The sequence below is a fragment of the Notechis scutatus genome, chromosome 5, assembly GCF_049901735.1.
Source record: "Notechis scutatus isolate UNSWTSFEM ecotype Mainland chromosome 5, rNotScu1.2, whole genome shotgun sequence".
Classification (NCBI taxonomy): domain Eukaryota; kingdom Metazoa; phylum Chordata; class Lepidosauria; order Squamata; family Elapidae; genus Notechis; species Notechis scutatus.
The window spans coordinates 12,235,561-12,254,033 of NC_142013.1; the positions used below are offsets into that span (position 1 = coordinate 12,235,561).

An 18,473-nucleotide genomic window follows, 5' to 3' on the forward strand; every position below is an offset into this window, starting at 1 on the left:
CTTTTATCTGCCAACGAAATTGGTTTTCCAATCTTTATTTTCCAAGAGTCTGAAAACAAGAATTGTCCATGAATCAGGAAACATTCTTATCAATTATCTGTGAATTATGTTAAGCAATCAAAGGTTTAATTTTACTTTGACATTTTGCCACTTAGAACAGATTAGGTTTATGATTCTATTCCTAATTCTATTTCTATTCTTCTAATTCTATTCTATTTCCCCCCAGGAAGGCCTGTCATGTCTGTCATAACAATCCCTGAGTGACTGGTCGAAACTCAAGGAATACCTGTGAAGTTTCTCACACCAGTCACCAGACACTATGTTTTCAGATTACTCTAACATTAAGCCAAGACCCAGATATTATGTTCAGGGGGCTCGTCATAAGACAAGGACGACCTTGTAAGGTTTCTTCTACCTTTCAACAAGCTTCATTCTTTCAGATTATTCTAAAAGCCCAGATGTCACAATGTCCCTTCCTTTAAGTAACACAGCAAATACAAATTAGCTGTGGGTTGCGAAGAAGGTTGTATTCTTAGCACTGACTCCACGGCTTCAATCTGAGAGGCCAGTCAAAACCTGGAGTTGTGCTGTGCCGAGGTAGAAAAAAATTCTAAATGTTGGAATACATAACAAAACTACAAACAATCTGTATCAAGGGTGGACAACGCTGGCCCCTTTACCACCTGTGGACTTCAACCCTGAGACTTCTGGGAGTTGAAGTCCACAGGTCTTAAAGAGGCCGGGGTTGTCCATCCCTGGTCTCTTTATCTTAATCTATGGCAAAAAAAAAATCAAACCTTTTTTTCTTCTGCATGTTTTGAGGAAGCCTATTAGCACCCACTTTGAATCAGAAATTAAGATTGTTTGTGTGTGGGGAAAAAGGAGTAATGACAAACTTACTTCTTGCCTAAGTTGAACTGTAGGGTTTCTCCAGCTGGTATAAATGGCCAGTTACAAAGCAAAGCAAGCAAGGTTTTTTTTTTGTTTGTTTGTTTACAGATGCTAGTTCTTCTTCTTTTTTTTTACAGGTAGTGTTATGTCATGGATTCTTTGGGCTAATTTTGGATCCATGGATGTAAAAAGAGCTGTGACATCGAATGATGAAGGTGCTTTTGTCTTCGCCTTCGATCATGTCTTTATTTAGAGGCTCTGTAGTGAGGAGTTCTTGGAATATCTGCTTCCCTCTGGGAGGCAGCTGAGCCTTTTAGTCAATCCTTCAGCCACGTTGTATGTTGGGAGTCCCTGAGAATGATACAACTGAAGGGCTGGCTTGGTCTTCTTTGGCGATTTGCCCTTTCTTGGCGAGGTTGCTGAACGTTCTTTTCATCCAGATGATTCGTTTTTCTGTGGGATTGATGTTAAGTTTTGTCTTCGAATAATTCTTTTGCTTTTTGTACGTATTCTGACCCTTATCATGGATACATCAGAATACATACAAAAGGCAAAATAACTTTTATTAACCTTTATCTGCTGGAAGGATAACGATAATTTGGTGCTTCTTTAGGTTTTTTGAGGGCTGCTCTCTTCTGGCTTTGTTCTTGTCTTCTTTCTGATGCTATCTTGGGTCTCTGGGGAATCCTGTGGTTTTAAATGCTCCTTCTAAGGCTGGCAAAGAATTCTAGTTGACTGGCATTCTCCTGGATTATAGTTTAGGCCTTTCTGCAGGATGTTGTGTTGGGCGGTAGATAGTGGGTGGCTGTTGTGGAGTTGTGCTGCCAAATAATGAAAATGGGAAAAAAATCTAAATATCAGAATATCTTACAAAACTACAAAACAGAGTCTATATATTCAGGGGTTGGCAACTCTGGCCCCTTTATGACCTGTGAACTTCAACCCCGAGACTTCTGGGAATTGAAGTCCACAGGCTTTAAAGGGGCCAGAGTTGCTTACACCTGGGTCTATATCAACCAAACGGTAGCAGAAAAATCAAAACTGTTTTCCTGCTGGATGTTCTAAAGGTGCCCATTAGCCTCCACTTTGAATCAGAAGGATTTTCTGTGGGGGAGAAGGGAATAATGCAAACTCACTTCCTGCCTAAGCAATAGCACTTAAGACTTATATACCGCCCTCTCTAAGCGGTTTACAGAGTCAGCCTATTGCCCCCAACAATCTGGGTCCTCATTTTACCCACCTTGGAAGGATGGAAGGCTGAGTCAACCTTGAGCCTGGTGGGATCTGAACTGCCAAATTGCAGGCAGCTGGCAGTCAGCAGAAGTAGCCTGCGGTACTGCACTCTAACCGCTGCGCCACTGCGGTTAAGCTGAATTGCACATTTTTTCTTTACCAGATAGTATTGATGGCCAATTAGTTTTTTGTTTTCCATAGCTGCAATTGGATTGCATTGCACTATGTGATAGATGACAGTAGTCCAAGCCACTTTCTGAATTTCTATCCAGTTTACTATTAAAGCCAAAGCTCAGGTACCAATCAGCCCATTCGTTCTTGAAAACTATTAAGGAAGCAATTCAACTCAGATCTTAAGTCACTATGTGATGCTACGTGATGCAGATCAAGTACCTGAAAGACAACTATCTGCAGAAATGGACACCATGTTTAACCTGGGGGAGCGGGGAGCTCAGAGCAAAGAACAGCCCCATCAAGCAGATACTGAGGAGAGACTCCAATTAAAAAATTCCAGCTGAGTTTCAATGGCTTCATTTGGCTGCAGAGACCAAGGCCCATATGCTTTTTAGCCCAATGACACCACTTTTCCTCATAAACTTTCCTAGTCTGCTACCAGATTAGAGATTTCCAAATGTAATCCATCGGGGGCATTGTGGCCGCCGTTGCCCTTTGTTGAAACTTTTAGGAGGCCAAGAAAACACAATGAGACTGAGTGAGAAAACACAATGAAACACAATGAGATCTGAGTGAGGAGAAATTGAGCAAATCTGAAGTACCACAATAGACGCGGGAGGCTGAATGCATCCATTTTCTAAGCTGAGGTATTTCAGGACTGGCGAAATCAGAAAAGCTTCTTGCGAAGAACAATCAGCTCAAAAAAAAATTTTTTTGCCTCAGCGAGTCGTCCTTAAAACCGTCATTTTAAATGAAATACATGCGCATTCAGTGGGTTTGCTAGCTCAAAGACAGAAAAAACAAATCAGGTATGTATCGATTTGCAGCATTATCTCAGGTTCTGCATCATTTACTGTGTCCCTTTTCTTATCAACGTTTTTTCAGGTAGCCAATTTGTTCAAGCCGCCTCAGGCTAACAATTTCCTCTGCACTCAGGTTCCGATCAGTGTTAAGATTTAGTTCATATTGGAATCATTTAGCAGTTGAACTAAAAACAGTCATCATGGGAACAGCAGTGCAGATTTTAAATCCAATTTTGTATGTATGTATGTATGTATGTATGTATCCTAGTTATCTGGATTATTGAATTTAGCAAGCACTACCAAGAATTCAGAACTCATCATTACTTCATAAATGCAAATTTCGAATCATATAACTGCTTTAATATATTACGATAAAAGGGTGAATGAAAAGTATGCACACTCATTGTGCCAAAACAGTGATTAACTCATTGTCATGCAAAATTTCTGTTCTGAAAAGCAGTTATACAGGTATAAAAGCCACTGTCTGATGTTCGGAAGGAATTATACAGCTAAGCGCCCAGAGGGGAAAGAAAGGAAAATTATAGCTAAATACCTGACTTGTATTTTGCTTGTTTTTAAGACTTCATTTAAGGTAGCTTCGATCTTCAGAACGTTAAATTTTTATTTGCCTTGTCTTCTAGGCATTCCATTTAAATGTCTTGAATTCTAACAAAATTGCCACTCATTTTCTCCTCCGGTACAAGTTCTTCTTTTTCTTGGGAATTTTGCAGCTCAATATGAAACACCTGTTGTCCTGGAAAAGAGAAATCAGCAGGGCATGAAAGAAAAGAATATTCAAGTTAAGGAAAGGGAAGTAAAAGCCAGAGCATGACAGGACTAATGAAACAAGCTTTGGTTACTGGCAACTTACCACTATTTTGGCACCAATGTCTTCATTACTGGAGTCCTCGTTGCTGAAACAGAACAATTATCCTATTAAGACTTATTTAGAAAATTTATATACCGGTCTACCTGCCCAAAGTGATTCTAGGCCGCTTACAAACAATAAAACACAGTATAAAAATTAAAAAAGAAATAATCTGGTCCCAAGCTATGAAGGAGCTTAAAAGTGACATCCATGGTCATTAAATGGTTTTAAGTGAAGGACTATCCATACTTGTATTATGTTCAATGGAAAGAATAGGGACAAAGCTGACTACAATTTTGCTTTGGGCAGCTAAATTCTTAATTCCTGAAAATTTGGATACTTTATCAATGGGGAAAAAAGGCCTTTGAGTAAAATTTCATCGGAAGCATTACTCAAAAGGTATTAGATAAAACAATATAGCCTATCAGGATTATATGTTGACACTAAAGAGCCAATTTCAACTATCACACAATTGTGGTTCTGGTCTTTAGGTTGTAAAACCCAATTCAGAAAGTCTCGTTATACCTACCTGGTCTCTGCAATGGGAGAAACGGGTCCATCATCATCCAGGTATTTGTGTCTCCGTGATTCCAGACATTCATTTTCAAGATCGCCCACAGCATTCAACTGTGTCAAGGACTTCTTCAAATGATGTTCATATTTCAACATTTCAATGTATTTGAAAAATCCCTTCAAAGCTGCATGCTGGGAAGAGAAAGATTTTTTCTTTTCAGCCAAAAACAAAAGTGCAAGCCTAAAACCCACTCAAGTTAATAGGTGACAAGACTGTCAACTGGAAACACTAGCACTGATAATGTTACCTAGTTGGGTAATGAAACGTCCGCAAGGGGCGTTGGTGCTTACCTGATACGCCCGTTCTCTTTGAGCTGCTCGGAGCATCCAGTAGCGCGAGGTGCTTCAGTCTCTGCATTTGTAGGCTGAGCTTGAATTGAGGAACGCTCCTCCTCCTCCACGTGACTCCTCCACAGCGTTCCCCAGTTTTGCGAAGACAGGAGGAAAAAAAGGTGCTCTCATCCCTACTACCTAAAGAGAGGTCCCTTGGCCGAAAAAGAAGCGAGGTGCCACCAGACGGAGAGAGAGAAAAGGGTGGGGCTGGATGCTCTTCGCAGCTCAAAGAGAACGGGCGTATCAGGTAAGCACCAACGCCCCTTCTCCTATGAGCTGCGAAGAGCATCCAGTAGCGGGACAGACCAAAGCTTGGCCTGTCCTACGGGTGGGACTCCGTCTGGCTCGGAATCTCCTCAGGGTCCCTAAGAACCCGTTGCAGAACCTGTCTGTCAAACGAAGCCTCTGCCGAAGCAAACACATCAATTTTGTAGTGCCTGATGAAAGGAGATGGGGAAGCCCAAGTCGCCGCCTGGCAGATTTCGATTATTGGTGCCTCGGTAGCCCAAGCTGCCGAAGTTGCCGCACTCCTAGTGGAATGTGCAGTTATGCCTCTGGGCACCTGCAGGGCCTGGGACTGATAAGACTTAGCTATGGCCGCCCTGATCCAGCGGCCTATAGTGGACAGTGACACCCTGTGACCTTGTGTTTGGGGCTGAAATGAAAGAAATAAGGCTTCCGATTTTCTGAAGGACTCAGTGCGCTTGATATAGATTCTCAAAGCACGCCTTACATCCAGTTTGTGCCATTGACGTTCTCTTTCCTGCGATGGTCTGGGATAAAAGTTCGGAAGGATGAGCTCTTGGGCTCTATGGAAGGCTGAATTGACCTTGGGCAAGAAGGTGGGATCGGGACGGAGAATCAACCGATCGGCGTGGAAAACACAGAGGTCTTGTCTAACAGACAAGGCTGCTATTTCTGATATGCGCCAAGCGGATGTAATGGCTACGAGGAAAGCCACCTTATATGTTAAAAATTGGAGGCTTGCCTCCCTCAAGGGTTCGAAAGGTTCCTTGGTGAGAGAGAGAAGGACTTTGTTAAGGTCCCAGGTGGGGTAACGGTGCACTGCTGGGGGTCGCAAGTTGGTGGCCCCTCTAAGAAAAGCCCTTATACGTGTGTGATGGGAGAGGGAAGTAAAGCCCTCACAAGAAAGAACTGATGTCAATGCGGCCACCTGTTGTTTTAGTGTATTAGGAGACAGCCCCTTGTCAAGTCCCTCCTGAAGGAATTCTAAAATCTGAGCTATAGAAGGGGAGATAGGGTTAATTTGAAACTTGCTACACCATCTACAGAAAATGGCCCATGTGGCGTTGTAAATTCGAATGGCTGAGGGCCTTCTAGCGGCTAGAATGGTGTCAATGACCTCGTTGGAGAGCATTTCGCTCCTCAACCTGCTCCGCTCAACCTCCAGATGGTTAGTTGGAACCATTGAGGCTCCGGGTGTAGGAGCGGCCCCTGAGATAGGGAGATCCTGTCTGGTGGAATCTTCCAGGGAGGGGCCACCGAGAGAGTACGGAGGTCTGCCAACCACGGCCGTCTGGGCCAGTGGGGTGCCACTAGGAGCAGTTCCGCTTTCTCGTGGAGCAATTTCTGAATCACCCTGGGCACCAGTGCTAGAGGGGGAAATGCGTACAGGAGCCCGGTTGGCCATGGGCAGCGGAGCGCATTGTAATCCTCCGCCCCTTGGGATGGCTACCTTGAAAAGAATCTCGGGAGCTGGGTATTGAGGGGGGGAGCAAATAGGTCTACCACCAGTTGACTGAATATCCTTGCTGCTTCTTTGAACAGGGATGGGTGGAGGCGCCACTCCTAGTGATCTATGGTGGCCCTGCTTAACCAGTCTGCTTGAGTGTTTGATAGGCCCGAGATGTGCTCTGCCTTGATGGACAGAAGACTGTTCTCCGCCCAGCGACACAGGCGCTCGGCTTCCCTCATTAATTGTATTGATTGCGTGCCCCCCCGTTTGTTGATGGGTGCTTTGGCTGTCACGTCGTCTGTTAAAATGAGAATCTGCTGCCCGCGTACCTGGGGGAGAAAACTGCGCAGGGCCAGGTGCACGGCGCGAAGCTCCAGCCAGTTGATGCTGCACGCCTGTTCTACTGCAGACCATCTGCCCTGCGGTGTGAGTGACTGGACGTGAGCGTCCCATCCGTATAGGCTGGCTTCTGTGGTGATCGTCAGCCTTTGAGGCTCCTTGAAGAAGCACCCTTTGTTGATGACCGGTTTGGCCCACCAGAGGAGGGACGTGAGGACCTTGAGAGGTACCCTGACCGTGAGTTTGGAACTGCTTCTGCCGGATCTCTGGTACGGGAGCAGGAACCACCGGAGGGATCTGGTGTGAAGACGGGCCCAGGGAACAATAGAAATGCATGATATCATTTTCCCTAGTAATTTTGACAAATCCGGTAAGGGTACCCCTCCTACGGTGCCTGATTTCCCTGACCAATTTTTGAATACTAAGGAGTCTATCTGGGGACAGGTAGACCTTTGCCTTCCACCGTGTCAATGACTGCCCCTAAATGAGTTATTCGAGTAGAAGGGGATATAGCTGGCTCTTTTTCCAATTGATAAGAAAACCGTGTTCTTGGAGAGATGTTAACGTGGTCTGGGTGTCCCTAGCTGCTTGGTGGGCAGAGGGGGACAGGATTAAAATGTCGTCCACGTAACATTGGAGACAAATGGGAATGTTCCTAAGGTGGGCAGCTAACGCTGCGAGGACCTTGGTGAAGGTTCTGGGGGCGGAGGCCAGTCCAAAGGGAAGGGCCACGTATTCAAAGTGCTGATTATTGTAGCAGAACCTTAAGAATTTGTAATGGGACGGCCGCATGGCAATGTGTAAATATGCTTCCGTCAAGTCAATGGATGTGAGCACGTCCCCTTGTCTGATGCCCAGCAGTATCGACTGCAGGGTATGCACTTTGAATTTGCGGTATGTCGGGAAGCGGTTGAGTAGTTTTAAATCTAAAATTGCTCTCCACCCCCCCCACCCCCCAGTGTTTTGGTACAATAAAGAGGTGAGAATAGAAACCCCGCCCTCGGTGCTTGGGCTGTACAGGTTGGATGGCTTTTATGCTTAGGAGATGCTGGATAGCGGAATCCATTAGATTTCACTTGACCGGGTCTCTGGAAAGGGGGGATGACATAAAGAAATTTGGGGGAGTGGATTGAAACTCAAGGGCAAGCCCAAATCTAATGGTGTCCCTAACCCAAGAATCGGAGGTAGAGGAGTCCCATTGACTAGCGAAGGGCTTAAGAGGTCCGCCAATGGGGAGAGTGTCCCTTGACCTATCTCGGACGTCGGAAGGGCCTACTGGGAGAGAAGGGGGCCTGATAGGAGGGCCGAAAGGAACCCCTCCGAAAGGGCTGGGCAGATCTGAACGAGGGGGGCCTCTGATACCTGGGAGAGAAGGGGGCCTGATAGGAGGGCCGAAAGGAACCCCTCCGAAAGGGCTGGGCAGATCTGAACGAGGGGGCCCTCTGATACCTGGGAGAGAAGGGGGCCTGATAGGAGGGCCGAAAGGAACCCCTCCAAAAGGGCTGGGCAGATCTGAAGTCTGACCTTCGAGTAAGGGAAGGAAGGAATTTTTTCTTACTGCGGGTCTCCATCAGTAGGGGGTCCAGGGAAGGGCCAAACAACTTGTCTCCTACTATGGGGGAAGAAGCCAGCTTGGCTTTATTCTTAAAGTCAGCTTGCCAGTGTCTGAGCCAGAGCAGACGGCGGGCTGCAACGTGGGATGTAATTGCCCTTGCAGAGAATTTAACTGCATGATAAGTGGCATCAGCAGAGAACTCGGCTGCAGCGGTGAGCTTGGCAATGTCCTGGTGTGCCCTGGTGTTGGATGAAGGGACATGTTGCTTGAGCTGACGAAGCCATCGAATGGATGACCTTGTGAAGAAAGATGCGGCCGTAGCCGATCTGATGGCCCATGCGTCCGACTGATGGGCCCTGCGCAGGGCCAGCTCGGCCCGCTTTTCCTCTGGCTTAAGGGCTTCCAGAGCATCAGTCAGAGTAGAGGAGGATGCCAGGCGCACTATGGGCTCATCTACCTCAGGTGTGTTTAATAAATTTGAGAATTCCGGATCCAAATTAAAGTATTTTTTGTCATGGCTGGAGGGGGCTGGGGGCACTACTGTAGACGCCAATTGCTTTTGCACTAGGTCTGCAAAGATAGGTGGGGCTGGGATAACCTCAGCCTCTACCACGGGCTGGTTAAAAATGAAATCCACGGGCCCCTCCGTTGAAGGAGCGGGGAAATCTGTTGGAGATTGCCTACTTAGGCCTGAAATGTTCTTGGCCTTGAATAATAAGGATTTAAATAGGTGTGGTTTAAATAGGCCCGCAAAGGCGGGCTGGTCAGGGATGAGCCCCTCGTCCTCGGACATCTCGCCTTCTAGGGGGTCAGCCTCTGATAGGGGTTCGCTGTAGTGCATAGACCCCAATTCAAGCTCGTCTGGTTCCATGAACTGGTCAAATTCTTCCTCCCCCTCTTCCTCCTCCCGCCTTTGAAGGGGGGGTTCCCTTGGCAAGGGTACCTGAACCTGATGATGTTCCGACCTGGGCAGGGATCTTACTGAGTGAGATTTTTGGTCAGAGGCCGCCGGATACTGAGTAGACCTAGTAGCTTGTTGGATGCCGTCTGCGATCCCTTGGCGAATAGCCACTTCCATCCAGGATCTTATTCTTTCTGGCACCTCCTTAATGAGAGACTCCTCTTGACGGAGGCCAGCTGCTGTTGGGGTGAAGGTGGCTTCTGGAGCCCTTCTAGCCGATGTTCCAGGAACCAGATCCTGTTGTTCCTGTAAGGGCAAGTTGCGCCTGGATGAGAGGGAAATATCTAGGGGGTTGAGCAGAGGTAGATGGACTGGAGGATGGAAGAACCTGAGGCACCTTGAGTGCTTCCTTAGCTCGTTTGTCAATTTCTTTCTGCAGGGCCTTGTGGCGCCTTAAGGCGTCCCCTCTGGGCTGCTTTGGAGGTCTCCTTAGCCTGCTTGCGCAAATGATGGGTTTTGGCTTTTGCCTTCAAGGAAGGTCCTCTAGAGGAATTACCGTCTGCCATTTCAATGATGGGTATAAATGGCAAAAATAGCAATAATAGGCTAGAAATTAACAAGAGGCGGTTGGCACGCCCAGGGTCCGAGGCAAGAACGGTTGCCCTGATCAATATTTAACGTCCCCCTTTTGCAATTAAATTTTTTTAAAAAAATTTTTTAAATATATATACGTATAAATATATATATATCTGCAATTATATAGAGCACAATTGAGTCGTACTTCAGTGATATTTTCGTGATGTAAAATATTATACTGCCAGATAAATAACAAATTTATGCCTATAGATTATTGAATGCTCGATTGCCAGAGAAGGGAAAAAACAAGCCAATCAGCCAAATTTCAAAACGCCTAGGCCCGAGTAAGATTAAATTGGGCCTTCAGCAGCCTCTCTGCACAGAGAGACTTCCAAACTGGCGTCCGTTATCACGTCGCGCCTCTCAGCAGCGTTTACCGCCTGGCAGAGCGAAGCCGAAGCTCTGGCTACAGAGGCGGCCAGGTAAGGAGAGATTAGCCTTTCTCCTTTGCAATTAACGACGGCGTTCAAAGGTGGGGGGAAATAAAGCGATACGACTCAAACGAAGCGAAAAAACAAAAGCCGCTGTGAAACGGAGTGAAAAGGAAACGAAGCAGCAACGAAAAGAGCAGAGAAGGGATTTTTTTGGCTATGGGAGGTAATGCAAGTCGCTACTGACCCTCCCTTCGCCTCCCTTGGGGGCGCAAATGCGCTTCCCCTTAGTGGCAAGGTTGCCAAGTTAACAATTGCGCAGAGGCTAAGGAGAAAATGAGCAATTCAAACCTGAGAAAGAGTTGTTTGAAACAGTGAGATTAGGACAGTCCTGTTCGGCCAAAGGAGGTATGCAAAAACGCAGCCTGTCTCGCACGAGGCTGAGCAAAAACTGGGGAACGCTGTGGAGGAGTCACATGGAGGAGGAGGAGCGTTCCTCAATTCAAGCTCAGCCTACAAATGCAGAGACTGAAGCACCTCCCACTACTGGATGCTCGGAGCAGCTCATAAGAGAATGAGTGTTGTCTTATGTGAACACCACTTCTTGTAGGCGAGATAGATCAGACTATCGGTTGCTCTTGTCCTAGCTCAGTGGTGGCTAACCTTTTTGGGCTCCTGTGCTGAAAATTGTGCGCACGCTCGCGTGCCAGCACCCAGAAGGCAATGTTCGTGGGGGGGTCCCACCCCTTGTGCACACGCGCGCAATCCCGGCCGCCCCCTTACCCGCACTGCACATGCCTCCCAGCTGACTTTTGGCCCATTTTGAGACCTTTTTTGGCCTCCCAGAGGCTCTGCAACCTTTGGAGGCCGAAAAATGGGCCCATTTTGTCACTTCCGGAATTACAAAATAGTGACGAAACGGGCCTGTTTTTTGGCCTCCAAAGACTGCAGAGTCTTCACTTGAGCCTCTGGGAGGCTGAAAAAGGCCTCAAACAGGCCAAAAATCAGCTGGGAGGCGCATGCATGCACAGTGCAGGTAGGTTTGGCTGGGGCTTGCATGCCTACACAAATGGCTCTGCATGCCACCTGTGGCACGTGTGCCATAGATTCACCATCACAGTCCTAGCTGATTGGACAGAGTCTGTCAAAAGGCTGTTTAGCCTAGCTCCGCCCACTGTGGGTGGCTCCTCCTAGCTTTTGGCAAAGACATCATGACAGACAGGACTGCCTCTGAAACACAAATCGAGACCGGGTTATCGGGGCCTCCCCAGGGTGGGGCTGACCTATCTTGCCTACAAGAAGTGGCATTCAGGTAAGACAACGCCTATTCTCTCTTGTAAGACTGCGGTAGGTCAGACAATGGGACGTACCAAAGCTGGATTGTCCTCGGGAGGGTTCAAGTCCCCATGCCCCGTGACAACTCTCTGTAGAACTCTTCTGCCATACGCAGCATCCACCGAAGCGAAAGCGTCCAGATGGCTGGGTCATATGAAAGGAGATAGGGATGTCCAAGTGCCTGCTTTGCAGACCTCTTCAATCGAAGCCTGCGTTGCCCAGGCTGCTATTGTAGCAGCACTGCGAGTGGAATGAGCTATGATGCCCCTGGGTACCGGGAGGGAGCGACTCAAATACATCCTGGAGATGCATGACTTGATCCATCTGCTGACTGTACATGGAGTTACCTTACCCCCCAATGTGACCGGTTGGAAGGAAGAAAAGAGGGATTCCGTTCTGTGGAATTCAGAAGTCCTTTTGATATATATCTTCAAGGCCCTATGCACATCTAGGGTGTGCCAAGATTTTACCAAGTCATGGACTGGGCTGGGACAGAAAACTGGAAGAACCAATTCTTGTGATCTATGGAACAAGGTGGGAATAAATGTTGCATCCAACCTCAAAACCACCCAGTGAGGGTGGAATATACACAGGTCTGGGCGAACTGAGAGAGCCACCAACTCAAGATACTCTCCTGGCTAAAGCGATAGCCACCAAGAAGGCTACCTTAAGCGTAAGGAGATGCAGACGAGCCACTTTGAGAGGTTCAAACAGCACCTTAGTCAGGGACTGCAACACCTGTAGGGTACCTGTGGACCACTGGAGGGCGAAGATTGGCCACCCCTCTGAGGAACCTACGGACTGTAGGATGGGATGCTAAGGACTCCCACTTGCCACAAGTCAGTACTGATGATATAGCCACCACCTGATGATGAAAGGTATTGGGAGAAAGGCCTCTATCCAAACCCACCTGTAAACATTCCAAACGTGTGCTACAGAAACCTCTAAAGTCTGAATGTTTGATTTAGAACACCTAAAGAAAAAAGGCTTGCCAGGTAGAGTCACAGATGCGGATGGTAGGTCTCTTGGAGGCCTGAATGGTTCCGATTACTTTGTTGGAGAGATGGGCCCATTTTAACATGCTCCACTCAACCGCCAAATTGTCAGCTGTAGCCACTGGGGCTCTGGATGAATCAGGGACCCCTGGAGGAGAGAGATATCTTCCATAGGAATCCGCCAAGGATGAGCTACTGAGGGACCCATTAAGTCTGCAAACCAAGGGCGCCAAAGCCAATAAGGGGCCACCAAAATCATCTCTGCTCTTTGTGCCAAAATTTTACATACTACAGAAGTGAGTGTCCCCCTGCCTAACACTCTCCAGGATAGTCTGGAGGGAATGCATTTTAAAATGCCTGTAAACTATGAATTTGTTGAGTCTTTTCAAATCAAGAATTGCCCTCTACTCCCACCCCCGAGGCCTTGGGGATGACAAAGAGTTTGGAATAAAATCCCTTACCCTGTTGGTCTGCAGGGACCTTTTGGGTGGCTCTGAGCTCCAGCAAACGCTGAATAGCTGGTTCCATGTGCTCCCTTCTCACCTTGTCCCTTGAAATAGGACAGGAGATTAAAAAAAACCTCGGGGAAGTGGAGTAGAACTCTTAACGAAAGGCCCAATCTTACGGTATTTAAAACCCAGGTATCTGATGTAATCTCCCCCCATTTGTCAGCAAACCGATCTAAACGTCTGCCAATGGGGAAAGATTGAAAACAGTCAGCGTTGCTGACGGTACGGGCAATTTCCTCCTCCTCGAAATGGCCGCTTGCCCGAGAACTGCTGTTTGTCCTTGTCTGATCAATCTGATGGTGGCTCAGGACATTGATAGGGGGACTTGGCAGACCAATGGAAGCTGGATCCAGATTCCGCCCGGAAGGAGGGGCATTTGAAGTACGGGGCAGGCCCGTTCTCTGCCCTCTTGTAGAGCGATGGAAGCACTTTCCTCTTACCCCTTGGATTCAACAAGGAACGGGTCTAATGCTTCCCCAAATAGCTTGTCACCTCATACAGGAGTCGATGCTAGCTTCCATTTTCTCCTGCCATCAGCCTGCCAATTTCGCAGCCAACACATGCATCTGGCCACAACGGAAGAAGCTATGGCTTTGGTGGCAAACCTGGCCACGTCTAGAGTGGCATCCACTGTGAACTCTGCTGTAGCTACTATCTTATAAAGATCTTGATGAGTACGGATATCTGCAATCGGGATCCTGTCTTGTAGCTGCTTTGAGGGACGTTCTGGTGAAGAACGACACTGCTATGGATGCCTTCACAGCCCAGGCAGCAGCCTGGTGAGATCTTTGCAGACTACTCAATCCTTTCTTCCTCGGCTTTGAAGAAGTCTTCCGGATCAGAAGGGGCCGTAAAGGTAGAAGCCAAAGCTGCTACAGGTGCATCCACCATGGGCACTTGGAGGCTCTTGGTTAGCTCTGGACCCACATTGAAGAATCTGTAGTCAGAAGACAAGGGATTGAGTCCCAAAGCCGGCGATTCCAGCTGTTTCTATACCACTTTCAGAAAAAGCCTGGGGGATGGTACCACCTCCTTCCTCACGGTAGGTTCACCAAAAAGACCATTCGTTTCCGTGGGAGGCTGAACAGCAGAATCTTCATCATCAGCATCCTTCAGGTTGGCTGTATTTCTAGCCTTGAAGAGTAAACGACTGAATAACGTAAGCTTGAAGAGGCCTGCAAACACTGGAATCTCAGGAGTTAGGCCTTCATCCTCAGACATGTCAGATTTCCATTTTTTTCTGTTTCCCTTGCCAAGGAGGGAGCAGCAGAAACAGATGGAGCATAAGCAGAAGCAACCGGAGAAACAAGTTCCTGAATCAAGGAACCCCTTTCTGATAGAAGAGCTACTTGTTCCCGGGATGGAATCACAGATGCCTCAGATACCTCTTAAGAGTGGTGGACAATGCTTTTAGAGATTCCCTTTCTGATAGCTCTATCAACAGCTGTATTTTAACAGGGATCTCCGACTCAGAAGACTCAGCAGGTCTGAGGCCAGCAGCAGTAGGTGTAAAAGTAACCTCCGCTCTAGGCCTACTGTCCTCTTGCTCCTGCCAAGATACCGTCCTGAAACCTCCCTGAAGATCTCCATAAAGCCTTCCCCCAGCAGTAAGATGTTGTGTGGGATCACCTTCAACTGCATCAGATGACCAAGTCTGAGCCATGGCCCTGGAGGAACGTCCAGGTTCCTGATCCTGTAGATCAACTGCACTGTGATGAGAAGCAGGAGAGGTTTCTGTGACTGGAGATCTGATCCTTGAGGCTTTTTGTACCTTGGCAATTTGCTTCTCTAGGGCCTTCTGCCGCCTGGAAGCATTCTTCTCCTCCGCCCTAGAGGCCTTCTTAGCTGGCAAGGCCTGCTTTCCTTGCTTGAAGTCAGAGCAGATGAAGCTGCACCGTGGGATTTTCCTGCTCTGGAGGCCCTGTTGCCTCTAGGGGCGTCTGCCATCTTAAAAGAAGGCCTTAGGAAATTGCAGGACGGTGCGAGAAGCACACAAAGGGAATTTTTAAAAACAGGGGATATTTTCACTGCTTATCCTCTAGGTCCAAACCACTCCTCTTTTCAGCTCTGTACAACTTCAGTAGGGAGTTTTAACACTTCCTACTGGGACTAACACCCATTGGGGCCTAATAGGGCTTCTAATTATAGACCAGGCCCGGCTTGAAAGCCCTGATCTACCTCGGAGAAAGGGACCAGGTCCCCCACCTGAACAAACAATTTAGCGCCTGCCCTTTGTAGTCTTCTGGACCAACAGCTTCCAGAGGCCGATGGCCGAGCGCTGGTCCTGGCACTGGAGTGGCTGGAGAAGCAGGCTGAATCACCTGCCAATTAAAATGGCCACCACAGGCCACGACGCCCTACAAAATGGCTGCCGTCGACCTCAAGGCTCCCTGCTTTAACCAAGGAACCCGGAGACAGGGTCCTCGGCCTTTCGCTGCTCCATGATGGGCAGAGGCAGCTCCTTGGGTGGCCACTCAAACAGCAGCCTCCTTCGCTGCAGAGGCTCAAAAATGGCCCCGCAGCTTTGGAAAATGTGGGCCGATGCCGCCCACGCTCCAAAATGGCCACCCAATCCACGCAACCTTCTCTTCACCGTGGAGGCCCGAAAGGCGTCCCCGCGGCCTTTGCTGGCTGCTCCGGCGGAGCACCCCTCAGCTGTTTCATGGCTCTGCCAAACAGCTGAGTCAGAGACGCGTTTTTTTTGAAAAAAAATTCTTCTTTCAGCTCCACGAAGTAAAAGCTGCCTTTGAAAAACCAAAGGAGAGGCAATCGATTGTGTCCGTCCTGGCTGAGGACTGAATTGAAAAGCTGGGAAGAGCCACTCAGTCAGCCTTATGACAGACTCAATCCAATCAGCAATCCATTGTCTGACCTATCGCAGTCTTACAAGGGAGAACAAGCAAGCTCAAAGAGCACCCAAGGACCCCTCCTGTCAACCCTGAGCTACAAATATTCTACTTTATTAAAGAACTGGAAAGTTCTCCTTCCATCAAGACAATCAAGAAGCAGGCAAGCGTTCTCAATGAAACAGTTCAGAGCTTAGGATCAACTTTCCCAACTCACGTTGCTCAGAAACATTGGCCCTAACTACTGTTAAGACTTCTGGAAGTCGGCAAATGGTTGGATGGCAACTTCAAAAACATTACTGAGCACACACACACACACACCCGAAAAAAGTAGTGTGAAATTATAATTTACCTCATATTGTCGCACCATTTTTAAAGGGAGATGCTTCCTGCCGTAGTATTTCTCCACGAAGGGAAATACCATTCCTCTCTCTTTCATTCTTTTCCTTTGCTCATCTTCTGGAATCCTCTGTCTTCCCGGCCATTTTCTGGCAGACCGGCGAGATGTGCTTGGTTTTGTCTCCCTAGGGTTCCATCTTTTGCGGAACCGGTGCTGCTTTCGTCTGAAATGGTAATCGAAGAGGGCTCGAAGATCAATTTTAGGCTTGGGTAACTTCTTCTGAGTCTTGGCCTCCAGACAAGCTGAGGAAGGACCTCTCTGCATAGCCACAGAAGACGACTGGCCGGCATCTCTTGCTGAATTTGAAGCTTTTTTCCTTGAGTGCTTTGATGAACTTGGGCCAGATCTGAAGTCATGAAAGGTAAGAATTACTCTCTAGTGGCACTGTACATTTGTTCATCTCTCCTCCATTCCCAGCAAGTCTCCAAACCAATGTTGGGCGTGGATGATTAATTTTTTACTCAGGTCAATAACTTTTCAGTAGAGATGGATGCAAAATAGCTCCCTGGAGATGTTCCACCCATAAAGCATAGTAGCACCCATCTCTCCCGGGTTAAAATTACACAGGAGCCAAAGATCTATCATGGCTTGGTATGAGAATCCAGCTATCATGGTTAATGTAACTGAGGAACCTTACCTTTAATGCAGGGGTCCCCAAGCTCAGCAACTTTAAGACTTGTGGACTTCAACTCCTAGAATTCCTCAGCCAGCATAGCTGCCTGAAGAATTCTGGGAGTTGAAGTCCACAAGTCTTAAAGTTGCCAAGCTTGGGGATCTCTGCTTTAACGGAATATGACTGTCTTAGAGCACATAAAGAAATCAGGACATAGGAATAGGAGACAATTTGTGTGTGTGTGTCTGTCAATCTAAGCTAAGACAATGGAGAAACCAGATTTACTTAACAATTGTGTTATTAACTCAACAACTGCAGTGATTCACTTAAAAAATGTGGCAAGGAAAAGTCATAAAACAGGGCAAAACTACAAATTTCTCACTTGGCATCATAAATTTTGGGCTCATTAGCTAGAAATAGCATTAACTCCAAATGAAAAGGCCTTAGAGCCATGGTATGTACAACGTAAGCCTAGAAGAGAAGCCATTTCCTCTCCCCGCACCAATATTTGGAAAGAACGTATTAATAGGAGACAATCCAATATACAGACTAAAGGCAGCTATCCAATATGTTTAATTAAAAGAGTTTGCTGAATGCTGAATATATGCAATGAAATGCAGTATTATTCAAGATATGACTATTTCATGACTTCAATAAAAGGCACTCACATTTCTGTATCTTGGTTATCAGGAATAGCTGCAGCTGTTCCCATTTCATTAGCCATATTTGTTTTCGACCTTGAAAAGATAACAGAAATTAGTTGCACAGATTCAAGGCTGAAATACACCAAAAGCAGTCTATAAGCCATGAAATCCCAAGCAAACTAATTCAAGAAACAAAACAAAACAAATCAAGGGAAAGATTTGCTTAAGGCAAAGATTTATCTACAGATCTGATTTACCAAAGAATAGAATTGAATTCTTTATCGGCCAAGTATGATTGGACACACAAGGAATTTTTCTTGGTGCAAATGCTCTCAGTATACGTAAAAGATACATTTGTCAAGAATCATAAGGTACAACACTTAATAAGTCATAGGGTACAATAAGCAATTAAATCATACTAGTAAAGTGTTTTTAATAAGCTTACGGGGTTTCCCCCATTAATCTACAAAATCTTCAGTTAAAACCAACTAACAGCAAAATCACTATAATTAATAGAAACAATTAGCACCCATCAGAAACAAGAGCTAAGATTAGCTTTACAGGCAGTATTCAATATTTGCATTCCAACAGTTCCTTGTTTATTTAAAAAGACCACCCCAGCTCTTGTCAATATGCAAGAAAAATCCAAAATAATTTGTACCGCTTATGATATAAAGCATGTGCCAGAATTTATAGAGACCTCTCAAAGATTGAATATGAGAATCCGTAAGTTATAAGACTTGATTCCCTTAAGAAGT

General features: G+C 46.8%; 1 protein-coding gene and 1 non-coding gene across 7 annotated transcripts in view; both read right to left on the reverse strand.

Moving 5' to 3' along the window:
• The window catches only part of TAF1D (TATA-box binding protein associated factor, RNA polymerase I subunit D), a 20,574-nt gene continuing 2,101 nt past the window's right edge, over window positions 1-18,473 (reverse strand). For 2 of the 6 annotated variants that reach the window (XM_087966146.1, XM_087966147.1), the window contains exons 2-10: window positions 17,740-17,808; window positions 16,411-16,804; window positions 9,409-9,672; window positions 4,834-7,207; window positions 4,499-4,674; window positions 3,973-4,015; window positions 3,655-3,855; window positions 901-1,712; window positions 1-49 (exon numbers count right to left, since the gene is read on the reverse strand). In XM_087966146.1, coding sequence (XP_087822272.1) covers window positions 5,198-7,207; window positions 9,409-9,672; window positions 16,411-16,804; window positions 17,740-17,808 — 2,737 coding nt within the window. In that variant the 3' untranslated portion in view covers window positions 1-49; window positions 901-1,712; window positions 3,655-3,855; ... (1 more) ...; window positions 4,499-4,674; window positions 4,834-5,197. Of the gene's footprint in view, window positions 50-900; window positions 1,713-3,654; window positions 3,856-3,972; window positions 4,016-4,498; window positions 4,675-4,833; window positions 9,673-16,410; window positions 16,805-17,739; window positions 17,809-18,473 lie in introns of all 6 variants that reach the window. The other 4 variants (XM_087966148.1, XM_087966151.1, XM_087966150.1 and 1 more) reach the window with 4 other exon arrangements.
• On the reverse strand, window positions 3,237-3,309 carry LOC113420146 (small nucleolar RNA SNORD5). Its single transcript, XR_003372018.1, has one exon. It is a non-coding gene; the product is annotated as a small nucleolar RNA SNORD5 (small nucleolar RNA).